Here is a 14256-nt window from a genome sequence, read left to right on the forward strand (position 1 = left end):
TCTCAATCGCTTTAAAGGCTTTGAGAATTTTCTTAATGCAAGGCTATCTTCATAGTTGCAGAAACAATGAAGTTCTTAAGTCACACGTGCTTTAGTTTCCATTAAACCTACGCGTCAAAAGACTATATTTTCTGTGTATCGTCAATTTCTCTGAAAGTTCTCTGAAAAATTTCCTCCCTAGGATGGTATACGATTCCTTTCGGTTTACATCCTTAGTCGGAAGTTATCTCAGCGGCGCACTCTCTAAAAGTTGAATAAAGTTTACGTGAATGAATGTCAAATAATTAGTATGATATTTTCACAATACGCAAGATATTTTATTTTACAAGTTTCATTACGGGTTTCGTACAGTTCTTCAAGGAAGTACATTTTGTAATAATTCTTCAACTCAAACTGTCAATAATTAAGTATTCTAAAATTCAAATTTATAAACATTCATTTCCAGTAAAAAGGGAGAAACACCGAATGGACTCGATCAGAAACAAAAGCTATGAAATTAGAATTACCTCCTCTACATCCCATTCCTCTCCAGATTCGTAATTCTGATACATTTCTTTCATAACATACATTCGGTTTAGAAATTTATCCTTTGGCCACTCAAATTCGACTCCAGTTTCTAGATTTCGCATCTTGACATACACCTATAAAAGAAAAGTTAGTTAAATTCTCAAATCTGAAATATAAATTGTTATATGCAAATGTGGATGTCGTAAATGAAAATTATTTTAATGATTTTGAATATATGAATTATTTCTGTTAATTTATAACTGAGTTTAAGTACAGTAGAAGCCGCTTTTTGTGATCGCTCTTAATGCTATCATTTGGATACTGTTATAAAATTGCCGAAGTACCGCCCGCTTATAAACGAAAAAAAGGCAAATAAATCTCTTATTGTAATCAACAATTTGGTTAATATGATCAAAATATTATAGAATAAAATTTTTAAACTGTAAAAATCACCAAATAAGTTCAAAATGCATTATAAAAATTGCCAAACTGCAGAGAAATATGGCCAAGTAAGTGATTATGTCACCAAGCATCTTGGTTTCGATTTTTGTCAATCATTTAAGATTTGACATAAAAAAGCCCAACTTTAGTTTGAAGCAGATTTTTAATAACTCTGTCGGTTTTGAGGAGATCAGAACCAGACCCCTTATTTTCAAGAGTTAATAGAAATCGGCAGAATTTTCTTTTCCTAAAAATATTGTTGCATACTTTTAAATTTTACATTAGCGAGTTCTCCTAGAGTCGGAGGAGTACCCTTCGAGTATTACGATTTCTCAGTACACCTCAGTACAACATCGATCAAATAATTTCCGAAAATGTTATGAACAGTTCATAAAAGAAAGAGTTTCATTTTTTAAAATTAAAATGCTATGAAAATGTACCTATTTATATGTTTCTTGATGTTTTATATTAAATTAGTTAAGTTCCATTGCTGATTTGAAGGACATTGTTTCTCATCGTTTAACGTTAACATTTGGTTTCTACTGTATTTTCTCCTTCCTTTCCGCATGCCTTCGTGGTGTAATTGGAAGCACAATCGACGAGTATTCGAGAGGTCCAAGGTTCGAATCTCGGCGAGAGTATTGCACATTTTTCATGTCTCCTACTTAAGAAAAAAAATTTTTTTAAATAAAAAACCTAATGACTGTACAAGTTAGTGTTATCAAAATAGCCGTGGCAAACGTGATCACATGAAGTGCAGCCTACTGTACTCTTTCTAAGAGGTAATTTAAAAATATTAAGCATATTTATAAAAGATACCTCAGTTCTCCCAGATGTTTTTCCTAGCCATTGTGGAGACAAAAGCATTATTTCAAATTTAACTTTCTTGTCTAGTTCCTCACTAATTGCATTGGCCTCTTCAACACCAGGAAGTACTTCTAACAAATCTTTGTTCAATAAAGCTGTATCTGTACATAAATAGTAAATATATGTTACTTAGTACATCCGTATCCTTAAACAAAACGCATAAATTCAAAGTTCGACAATTCTTTGATAAATTAGTAAAGAGGAAAACATTGTCAGCATAAACTTTATAAAATTACTAAACTAAATTTAAAAAATCTTCTTAAAGTAGAGCTTTTATATTCTATCCAATATAAAATATATAATACACAAATAGAAAGTAAACCTGCGGGCAGTATGAAAGAAACAAATGTTAAAAAATTTGATTCAATTAATTCGCCTTTGCGAGCTAAACCATTTAAATGGAAATCTAATCTATTCCCATTGCTTCAGTTGTCCACACTTACTAAGCTTACATTCTGATAGATAACATTAACCAACAGCAGCAAATAAAGACTTATTGGTATTTATATGATTAAAACTATGCTTAGATATATTTTGAATGCTTGTTTAAAAAATGGCATTTGTTTATTCGCACCAACATAAGCTTTCGAAATACTATGCAACCTTCTGAGATGCTAATATGTATAAGATTTATTAACTTTAGTAATAGTTGTGCCAAGAAAAATATGAATTAATATTGTTATCGCCTTGAAAAATAATTTTAGAATGAAAGAAATGAACAAAATTATTTAAAGACAAAAGTTTCCTCACCGAGGTTTGTTAAAAAAGGATGCAGACTGAAATGGTAAATCACTCAAGCTCTTGTTAACAGTGTCAACCGAAAACATCGCGGACGAATACGTTGCAGAGGAAACGCCCAAGGGGAGAACATTGTCGTACAGATCATCGTGGAAGAAAAGAAAACATCGGAGTTCTAAACTATCAAGGTAGAAAATAAAGCGGCGCAAAAATTTCGCAGTTTTTAAAACGTCGTCGAGCAAAACACCATAGTAAAAGTTAGTCAGCCACCGATATTAGTCTTAATCGAGCTTGATTTGAGAAGTGCGTTGCAAAAAACAGAGGTCTCCTGTGCAAAATGGTGCTCTCAATGAAACAGCATCTTTTTAGTTCGTATTTAACATTTTTATTTAGAACGCATCATAGTCACCATCTGTTAAATGTACAGGTTTTTATTAAATGCATTTAACATGATTAATCAATTAATTAATAAATCTATAAATCTCTTTTGTTAGTATATTAAATGTATTTAACATGATGAATCAATTAATTAATAAATCCAGAAATCTCTTTTGTTAGTTTTATTACATAATTCGGCCAGAACTAATTTTTATTTTACAGATTTAGATTTCAGTAAAAACGACAGTTTAGGCTAAAAGAATATGCATGAAACCTTCAGATGCTTTGTCCCCTATTTGCGAAAAATGCACCGTGAAAGAAAATAAAAAATTTATTCCAAAGTCTCTGAAGAAGTATATTTAGTTATCTTAATACCCAATTTAAACACCAGAATAAATTGTTGGCTCCATACACTGTGGGCACTTGTACAAAGGATTTGCAATAATGAACAAATGAGAAGAGTGAGTGTCCGAAATTCACAGTTTCAATAGTCTCGAGGAAACAGAAGAATCGCTTTAAAGACTGTTATTTTTGTGCTGTAGATATCAGTTGTACCAGTCTAAATTATTGAAGGAAAAGATAAATATTGTAACCTAAATTCAGCAAGATGATCTCAACGATTACTCAAATTAAGTACATGTTCCAACATTCAGACACCTGCAGGATGACCAGCTGACGAAGCATTCTTGATAACACAAGATAACAAAAGTGAGGCACTGGCAGTCGCTTTTTTAGCAACACCATCAAGTACTAAATGTTTTAAGCTAAATGAGTTAAATGATCTTATCAGAAAATTGAGCTTTCAAAGAAGTATTCTGATTTGCTCTTCTCGAAAGCTGAATGAGAACCATTTAGTTCACTTTGGTACAAAAATATCATACCGTCGTAACTGAAAAAAGGATTTTCTTCTTTTTTGAGGAAAAGAGTCTAAGTTCTGCTATAACATCAATGGTCGTCTGATGAAAATGAGTAAGAGTTTCTCAATATTTAAATACATAATCGCCCCTATATCAATGCACTTACGAATTCTCTGCTACAATTTATTTATATCACCTTATAAAATGATTTATCCTGAATCTCACACTAGTAAATGACCATCTCAATGACATCAGCGTGCGTTTTCAAATGACGTCCTCGAATTCTTCACAGCAAGTAAAAATGAAAACATCACGCAATCATTTAGGAGGGGGGGAATAAGGTGGATGAGGAAGCTAGGTAAAGTAACAAGTGATCAAAGCAGCTTGTGCAGTTGCGGCACAGTGAGGAAGTACATTGTCTTAATGAAGGATGACTTCTTTTTTAATTTTCAGTGACTTTTGCTGCATACTATCTCTCATTTTCTGTATCCGATGGACATAATGTTTTCCTCTAATAGCGCCTTTCGTCACAAAATCAACCAAACTCAACCCTCCTTTTGCCCCATTGTCCTCAAAATTCCCTTTCGTTTTTGTCCCGAGGTAACGGTTTTAGTGAATAGTCGAGACGACATTTTATTCATAGACAGCTCTTGATAAATGATACGTCGCACAGATTTGGTCGTGATCTAAGACTTAATTCGACGATCGTCTATGATCATATGCAGCACAGCGTTGAAATTTTCTTATGTCACTGCCGTCAGAGAACGCCCTACTTATGGTTTATCCAAAATGTTTTCGCGTCGACATCAGAAGTCGACTACCAACTGTTTAACAGTTGCGAATGACAGAACTTCATTTCTTAGCATTCGCAACATATTTTAGTGAATTTTTATTGCAGCGAGGCTGTTCCAACAGAAGTACACTGCCCTGTCAGCAATTCTCTTCTCTGATATTTCATTCATTTTCTATCTGAGAAAAAAACAGAGAAAAAAGCATGTACATTTCATGAAGTTTCTCCCAGCGTGTTATAATAATTTAAACGTTTTTTAATACCACACCTATATACTGCGTACAATTACATAGCAATTTCACTGTTTAAGCAAAGAAATATATTATGTACTTCTAATATATTATGTACTATTTGACTGCTTACTAAATTATGGTCTATTAAATACAACTGTGCGCTTAAGTTCTGAGCTGAACCCGACGTTGTGCATTACACTTATTCTACAGCTGCATCAAAATGTACATATCCGTTACGCCAGAGTGTCATGTAATTTCAATAGCTTTACATAATGGAAAAAAGAGCTATTGATTGTGAATGACCAATCATATTCCTTGAAAGCCGAATTGAAAGAATTGAAAATGCTCTTCTGCTAGTTTTTACGTGAATCCAAAACTGTTCCTGTTTATTCAAAAGCATTTTCAATAGTATTCTTAAAGAAGGAAACTAGATTTAGAAGCTAGTATGCATCCGAAAAAGTGAACGTGTAAGCCGGAAGTTTTGCTAAAAAACCTACTGTCTCATTTTCTGAGATACCTGTAAAATTTAACTGAGTCAAAATCTAAAAATCTGGAAACTTTTGTACAAACTTGAAAATCTGAAAACTTTTGCATTGGGATTTAATTTGATGTATCAAAGGAGCACGTGAACTACCCAGTACCATCTTAAGATTGGACTCACTGTCTATTAAAATATTGCCTGACATGCTACAAAATTTTAACTACCTGCACAATTTCTTTCCCTTGAGGTTCAAAACTTTTTACCCTCCCTATGTATATCCCAGATAAATAACGAATTTTCGTTATTCATCTGGGATATACATAGGGAGTTATACATCTGGGATACATTTTTAATTTAGACAACTCTAAATTAAATTTAAATATATTCTTTTACACAATTAAGTTCAATATCAGTCCGGTGCTCCTGCAGTATGAAAGAACAATAGGAGACAATTAATATAATTGTCCAAGTGGTGAAACCTCAAGAACACGAATGAGTGATTTGTGTAGACCTAAAAATGATGAATTTTATAATAAAATGATTTCACTAAAGATACGTACAACTTATATCTGTGGGGTAATAATGCCAAACATGACAGCTAGATTAGAAAAGACCAGCATGCAGGAAAATATACTCTAATTGCAGAACGAAATACAATTAATAAATATTTGACGCCAGTTTTATATCAAAAGCTGAAAATGTAATTAAAAATACGTAAATCTTTCCATAATACTCTGGCTGACCTCCATTTCGTCAGTCGGCTAGTGTGATAATGCAGTTATTAAAACGCACTCGATAGCAAATGAGTTAGATTGAGTGTTAAAGTTAGTTAGCGATTAAAAGTTAACTTTTAAGAAATAAATTTTTAACACAGATTACTTTTAGGAAAAAGCTATTATTTATTACATTATATTATTAGTTTTAACTTTTATTTATTTCGAGATTTCATTTAAATTCTCCTAGCTATTCAAATTATCGCAATAAAATCAATTTATAAAGCTTTTCTCATTTTTGTTCGCAGGTACACATTTTAGAAGATAAACGTGTTTCCGCAAAGAAAAATTAAAAACATTGGCATTAAATTCCAATGAATTAATGCCAATGTTTTTAATTAACAATTAAAGGAACAATTAAAGGCTTAAATTTTTTTACTGTCATCAATTTAAAGATTAAAAATAGCTACCTAAAGATTGATCATCTCCATCCACTGAAATGCCAGCCTTTGCAGCAATTTCCTCCTGAGCCATTTCATACGTCACTTCAGGGTACTTTTTGCCAGTTTTCTTCATTTGATCCGGATGAATGAAGACATACAACTGCGTTGTGCCAAACATTATCCTATTCAGGAAAAAGATCTTAGCAAGAAGAAATTCATGTAAACACATACTTGAAAAAGAATCGAAAATAGTATCTGAAGAATAAAAAACACAATCAATTAGACTTTACAGCAGTGTTAAAAAAGACTGCTTCCATCTTCCAGTAACGCTACTTTTTGTAATACGTTTTATTCACTGAAATTATATTTTGTTTTACTTCGACCTATGTTACTTTAAATCGACTAACCTTCTTTTTAAGAAATATGTATCGTAATTTTAAAAAATTTAAACTATCATACATCTGATATTCTATTAATAAGTTGGTTCGATTTTACCAGAAATTTTCATACATAGCCCACAAAATTAATATATCCTCGGGTAAAAAAAGCCGATAAGACATCATGCTCTCTAGAAAGATATATGTGCCAACTTGTTGCTTCCAGTGAGGAAATATACTTTCGACAATACCCCGTTTAGACTGAGGTAAAAATTTTCTAAATATAAAAAATATATCGCTTAGAACTTTATCAATGGTAAATAAACAAAGAACTAAACAGAATGATGCACTCTAATTTTTTTTATTCACAATACTTACCTTGAAAACAAGAAAACCGTTATAAAAGACAAGAATAACGCATTTAATTTAACAACAGCCAATAGACAACGATCACGCACATATCTTTCGCTTGAAAATTGTTTGGGTTACATTGTCCCAATAAAGATCCCAAAACACCTCCTCGTATTCCTCGAATTTGAAAAACAGTTTGTTAATTTACAAGTTTGTTACTTGCTTCATTTATTAATCTTTGGCACATGGGCAAATGCAGTGAAATATCTCATCGAGACCACATCCCTAAGATGACCACCACTGGTAACCAGTGTTTCTAAGAACATAAATAGACAAAAGGACTAAAACACTCACTTGTTTAGAAGGCCAAAATCATTTGGAAGCGTAGGTGGCGAACCTTGACAGGTTTCACTAATTATAGATCGATTAGAATCTTCACATACCTTTAATTATATGTTAATCTTTTGTTCAGCTAAATAATAACGAAACACTTAATAGAATAACTGATTAATACCAAATAAAGTAACAAGCCAAATTACTATTTATCCATTGATAACAGGTAAATTTTCCTTAAACTCTCATAAAAATTAATATTTATATGAAAACGATATTAGTTCTTTGCCTCTATTAACTCATTATCTTAACAAATATCTTTAATTTTTTTTAAATTACAGTTTAGATACTAAAGCTCAATAAAAAAATATATTTTATCTCAGCAACGATGATCAGAGAATAAGTAGACTCAGACTTACAAGTGGTAAGAGAAAAATTTCCATACTTAAGGGCCAAGTGCGCAAAATAAATGCTTCTATGAATCTCAGCTTATGATAAGTACAAAAATGATAACTTAAAGTATCCAACTTATTGTCCAGCTGAAACATCTTTTAGTACTAAAACAGGTAAAGATTCAAGGTGCTTATGAAGAAGCTATGAATGAAGATGAAGGCTTACGTAAAGAAGCTATGGACAATGAAATTAATTCTCTATAAAATCACAAAAATACGGAATATTGTACAGCTGTCTGAAGAAGTAAAACCAGTTGAATTAAACTAGATTTGTACAATAAAATCTGACCCACAAATAAATCAAAAAAATTAAAGTGTCGTAATGGTTATATATTGCTGTTCTCAATGATTTGGTAATGATCAAGCATTTTTTTCTGCTGTAAAGCCTAATAGCTGCAATGAAAAATTGGAAAAAAAATCATACAATATAGAAACTACATTTTTGTACAGCAAATTAAGTGAAAGCATTTACACAGAATAACCTAATGGTTATCAAAATTAAAAACAAAATCTTAATGGATTAAAAATAGGCTGACAGAAAATAATAATAAAGATTTAATCTGCTGCTAAAAATAGATTTCAAATGTCTCTAATAATGTGATAAATTACGGATAAAAAGCTAATCATTTATCAGGATTGCATGCAGACAATATGATTGTCATTAATTCAAACAGTAAAATTTCACATAATGCAATTATAAAGTTAAAAGAAAAATGACAATATTTTAATGCATAACGGTTAGAAATTGTTAAATAAAGAGAATGGTACTTAAAAGAGAAACTTATATTCACCAAATGTTAGACTATTTGGCATGAAAGATTGTAAAACTTTTTATGCGCCTTTAAATTTTAGTACAAACTTAGAAAACTTTCAGAATTCAAAAGAAATTGATAAATTTAAGTATCAGGAACTAGTGGCAACAAAAAACGACCAGATACGTCTTATGCAGTTCTAGTGTCAAATACGTGCAATAAAAAAAATCACAAAAAAACTTGCATAGGAGCTTCTAAAGAACGCATAGATGTATCAAACTTACTAAGCAATTAGGTTTGCTATTTTCTAAAGAAAAATTAGAATTAAAGTGCTATACAGATGCATCTTGGAAATGTGTTAAAGACGAATAAAAATCATCAGTTGGTGTTACTTTTCTAGTTGGCATAAATCTCACATCATATCATAAGAAACTCCAATGTTTGCTTATTAATTTATGATTCTGAGGTATGTAATCTTACGTGCTGTTAAAAAGAGAGTTTCCTGTAGTGCTTAATAGAAGAGATGACTGATAAATGCTATGAAATCAGTATTTTGTCCGATAATCAATCCGTTATATGTCTTTTAAAATCTGAATAATCGATAAATTAAATATCATTAGGCACATGTATTTTCTAAATAAAAACTATCAGCCTAAAATATTTTATGTTACTTCATGTTCATTAACAAGAGATGTATCCAAAAATAAATTATATTATTTTATTCATGATATCGAACCTGTGTGATGTAAACTCAAATGTTGTACTTTAGCCATACATGAGATTTATGGCTAAAATACAACACTTGATATTTATATGCGATTTCTCAAATAACAGAATAAGTTATTTGTAATGAAATTAAAGTAATACTTGTGATGTAACTTCATTACCATGTCAAATGTAATTTTAATAGCTTTTTGTTTAAATAATACAATACCACAGTTTAGCAATGTATGGTCTCAGAGTTTAGTAGTTTGGCAATGCAATAATACAATACCATAGTTTAGTGGTTTAGCAATGTATGGTCTCAGAGTTTAGTAGTTTGGCAATGCAATAATACAATACCATAGTTTAGTGGTTTAGCAATGTATGATCTCAGGGTTTAGTAGTTTGCCAATGCATGGTCTCAGAAACCTGGAATGTTTTATTTTGAAATAAAGTTATATGATGTAAATAATGATGAAATAAGTTAAATGATGAAATAAGTTAATATGATGTAAAATAACTGTTTCAATGTGGTGTGTTTATTTGATACTGCACATTCTGTACTAATTAAGTAGATAGAAATCACAGTATATCATTAATTAGAGCCATTTCTTAACAACAGAAAGAAGTTTTTTTTTAAATGTCGCAACTGAAATGTTCATATGAAAACATATTGAAGAAAATATTTATTCCTTTCGACAATGATCGAAAGTTGAAATAGATAACATATTCATATTTTTACAGTTTTTGATATACAGGTAAAACAGGCATAAAAGTGCATGTCAAAATCTTTCTTTAAAATCCTTTCACTCACCTGTCACAATGAGATAGTAAAGCTCTTGCTGTGAGTGGCTCTCCGTTCAACAAAATACGGCATTCACTATGGCATTTTTCAAGTGTTACACCACCATGTTCTAAGTAGTTTACAATAGCATGCCTTTCTTGAATGCTAAAAAAACAATAATTGATAAGTTACTTAATATTAAAGACACCTATATAAAATTCCAAGTTAATGTTGTTTGCTTTTTTCTTCGTTAAATTCTTTAAGCATCAAAACTTTGCGTTACTCATTATATATTTTTGACATATAAATAGTGAATTCATCATTGAAAAGAAGAACAATATATGCAAAGTTTCTTAGTTTTTCATTTTTATCACGAATAACCAGCATCACGCAAAAGTACATTTTACGAACATAAGCTTATAATGTTCGTAAAATGTTTCTAATAACAAAATAAAGAATAACGTTTTCTTACACTGCACCCACCTCATGTGTATAAACAACCACAGCACAACAATAAAATAGACAACATTTTACATTCCATCAATATGCTATTACATAAAGATGTGTTATACAATGATTACGTATGTATTTCTGGATAAACACTCTAAATCAGGACTGGCGACTTTTTTCGATTAGTGCACCAGTCAAACTGCGGTTTATTATTTTCAAGCCTCCAGTGTACCACTTGTTATATTTCTTTTTAAAAATCATCTCTAAACCCCTGCTTTGATTTCAATAATAATTTGATTTCAGTAATTCTTTAAAGAACCAGGAGTTTCAAACTCCCGAACTCTTTCTCACACTGACACGGAACATCGAATCTATTGCCATATTTAGAAGGTCAAATTCTCTGAATCAATAAAGGAGACGATAGCATTCTTTCAAAAAAAAATAATAACTTGGCCATATCTCGAAACATCATGTTTGTTGCATACTACCTTCATATTCAAATATAAGAAGCCAAAACAAAAATTATGTCATAATTTGCAATATTATTATGGCGCCTCGTTTCTGAATCCGCTTTGATGACCGCTAGTCTTGGTGACGGTTTTTAGCCCAAATGGGCGCTAGCCCAGAAGGGCTATTGGCTATTAGTTCGGAAAAGCATTTTGCGTCGAATCACTTTTTAAAGTGTTGCCACCAAATATTATCACCCTGGATTATATTTAAAGAAACTAAATAATAAAGGATCTGCATGACTGTATGCTTATTTCTCGCACTGTGAAAGAACAAAGTAACCTAGAGTCATCAAATTTTGAAAAACATAGTCCTCCACCCGAACATGGGTACCTGGAAGCTCGAATTTGGAATTTGTTTTATTGTCTTTTTTACTGAATTCGTTTTATTTTTATAATCATTGAAACTTGAATCAAAGAATTTTTTATTAAAAAAACTCAACAATTTCAAAACGAGCAATGGCAACACTGTAGGGAATAAAAGACTTTTATCTCCAGCGCGCGAGACTGTCTATCGAAAATTCTAAATCTATGTTGTTTTTAAATATTTTAGCACAATATGGCATTAGCTCAAATGCTCTCGAAATGCGTATGTATCTGTAAATGAAAAAAACACCCGTTCGGGCGGAATATAAAATCTGAAATCTTTCAGACTTTTTTGAAGTGTTGCTTTCAGTGAACGTAAGTCAATAAAAGTAATTTAATAAGTACCTGTGACGTAGGTTTTCCAGTCCTGTTCTACATCATAATCTAGAGAATTAAAAATGAATCCTTTCTGATTTTGTAAAAATTCCTTTTTCTTTGCAAAACAAATTCTTGTTTCAACCATTACGATAATTACTTCTTGTTTTAGCCATTACGATGATTAAGCTCACATACACGTCGATTTATAAACTGCATTTGAGATTTCCCGTCTAGATCGCTATTTTCGAAACGTTCAACAATGACAGGTTTACTTGGCGTAAGATTGCCAAAAATCGACCCTTCATCCAAAAAAAAAAAAAAAAAAAAAAAAAAAAAAGTAAGCATTTCCCAAAAGCTTGTTTAGTGCATTTGGATTGAATATAAGTTTTTCTCTGAAAAAAGGGGCGTTAGTATGGACGTCTATGATTGATGGTATTAGCTATCGTTGGCGTGATTTAAAACACGTCATACACCACATTACCACATGGGCGTTAGTCCTCGTAATGATGTAAACTATTTCAAAGTTTAATGGTAAAAAGGCTTTGCTTTTTCCCACAATCTCATGAGCTCTGAAGCTTATCAGTACATGGTAAGTGAGCATGTACTCGAATCTCATCGTTTACAGTTGGTAAAAACTAGTTTTTTGAAAAAGACAATACATCTGTTCCCCACTATCATTCAACATACGACTAATGAAGTGCATTCCGCATCAAGAAGCATTATTCGCAATCCACAAAGAAAATCCTCATACGCATTTAATTCGAAAAAAATATACTCTAATGACAAAAAATATAATACTGTACTCGATTTGAATGTATGAATCTAAAAACATGGCAGCAAACAACAGAAAGCATTATCATGGATTGGATACCCAGATAATTCCTTCGAGGTAAAGTATACATCAATGATGGTCCATCCAATTATCGAGTAGATTTTTATCAATTTTTGTGTAATTCGATCATAAACTTTTGATGCGTATTTTACTTTTACTTTTTAAATATACATGCGTTTAAACAATTATTTAGTACATTATATTTGCATTTACATTAATTATGAAAAATGATCGCCTTATATATTGTTGACCACTCCTTGAATCAATTGTTAACTTGAAATAAAATCGTATTTTACCTATAATATCATGAACATCTCGAAATATATTTAATAAAATTCGTTCAAGTACTTTTAATGAAATTAAAACTTCCATTAAAAAGGTGAAGTAATTTTAATGTAATTAAATGCATGTTATTGATTTCGGTTATGCTATTGTCATTTATTAAAAGACAAAACTTTACCTTGGACCTAAAAGCTGAATATCAGCTTGATCAGTTTTTCCAACGATGTTCTCGCCCATTTTCAACAGATGAACAATTTTTCCGGACAGCATTGGATCAAAGTTCAGATTCGTGAAATGAGGACGCACTTTTTTTTCTTTCTCTATTTTCGCTATATCCCATTCCTAATTCATGAAAAACAATATACATGAGATACATTTTAACAAGGTTGAATCACTGAGAATATTAACAAAGAAAATCTTCACATTTTAAATAAGAATGCATTAAACTACTTAACTACGTTGAAACTGTAAATGACAACAAGTTTTAAAATTCGAGTTTTCACGCTTCCGTCTAAGGTTTTTATGTCAAGTAACCAGTCATTATGATTTTGATCATTATTTTAATTGCTTTCCGTATTCCTCACCTAAATGCAAATTAGCTTTTAGTGTATTTAACCTGATGGTTTTGAATTTTATAGACAGAGACACTTTTTCCGGCACTCGCTTATCTCTGTTAGACTTTTTCCAACTCTATCTAAAAGATATTATTCTGGCTTTTGCATTCTCTTGCAGCCGATTGCTTTAAACTTACGTGCCGTTAAAGTTAGTTGAGCCAGCTTATAGCCTAGTTTATTGTAGTATTAGACTACTTTTATCAGCTTAAATTACATAGCCACAAGCAGCGGTTTATTTGTGGTACAAGTCACACCTTTTCTGTTAAAAGTTCATTTAAAAAAAAAGGGTTGTTTAAACCTTCAGAAGTCTTTCTCGTACTATTTCAGATATAGCAATAACTCTCTATTTGTGTGGTAAGGTTTTAGGACTTAGACTCAAATATCAGCTTAGTTACAACCTTAAACTCATATTACATTTTTCAAAGAAAACTGTCAAAATTAAGTGGCATTCTAGGTTAACTGTTCCGTAACTACATACAAATAAGACTACTCATCATTTGACTTTCAAAAGTAAAGCTTCAACTGTATTCTCACGCAAAAGCTTAATACTTACGAATCCTTTTTGCTGCCTAGAAAGCTTCAGTTTGTCATCATAAGACTGTTTGATTTGCTGCAAATCTCTATCGTTTTCAGCCATTGCAGCATGCATTTCCTCTTCCCATTTCTTCTTCATTCTTTCGATTTCTGTA

At 31.3% G+C, this 14256-nt stretch overlaps 1 protein-coding gene across 1 annotated transcript in view; it reads right to left on the bottom strand.

Annotated features, from left to right (window-relative positions):
* The window catches only part of LOC118186186 (kinesin-like protein KIF28), an 80603-nt gene that overhangs the window by 21512 nt on the left and 44835 nt on the right, over positions 1-14256 (bottom strand). The window contains exons 11-16 of the mRNA XM_035356250.2: positions 14121-14251; positions 13132-13295; positions 10230-10364; positions 6476-6630; positions 1768-1916; positions 507-641 (exon numbers count right to left, since the gene is read on the bottom strand). Of these exons, the coding sequence (XP_035212141.1) occupies positions 507-641; positions 1768-1916; positions 6476-6630; positions 10230-10364; positions 13132-13295; positions 14121-14251 (869 nt within the window). The remainder of the gene's footprint in view (positions 1-506; positions 642-1767; positions 1917-6475; positions 6631-10229; positions 10365-13131; positions 13296-14120; positions 14252-14256) is intronic.

Source organism: Stegodyphus dumicola, chromosome X2 (assembly GCF_044657685.1).
Source record: "Stegodyphus dumicola isolate Sdum_Otavi_A_Nest chromosome X2, ASM4465768v1".
Classification (NCBI taxonomy): Eukaryota; Metazoa; Arthropoda; class Arachnida; order Araneae; family Eresidae; genus Stegodyphus; species Stegodyphus dumicola.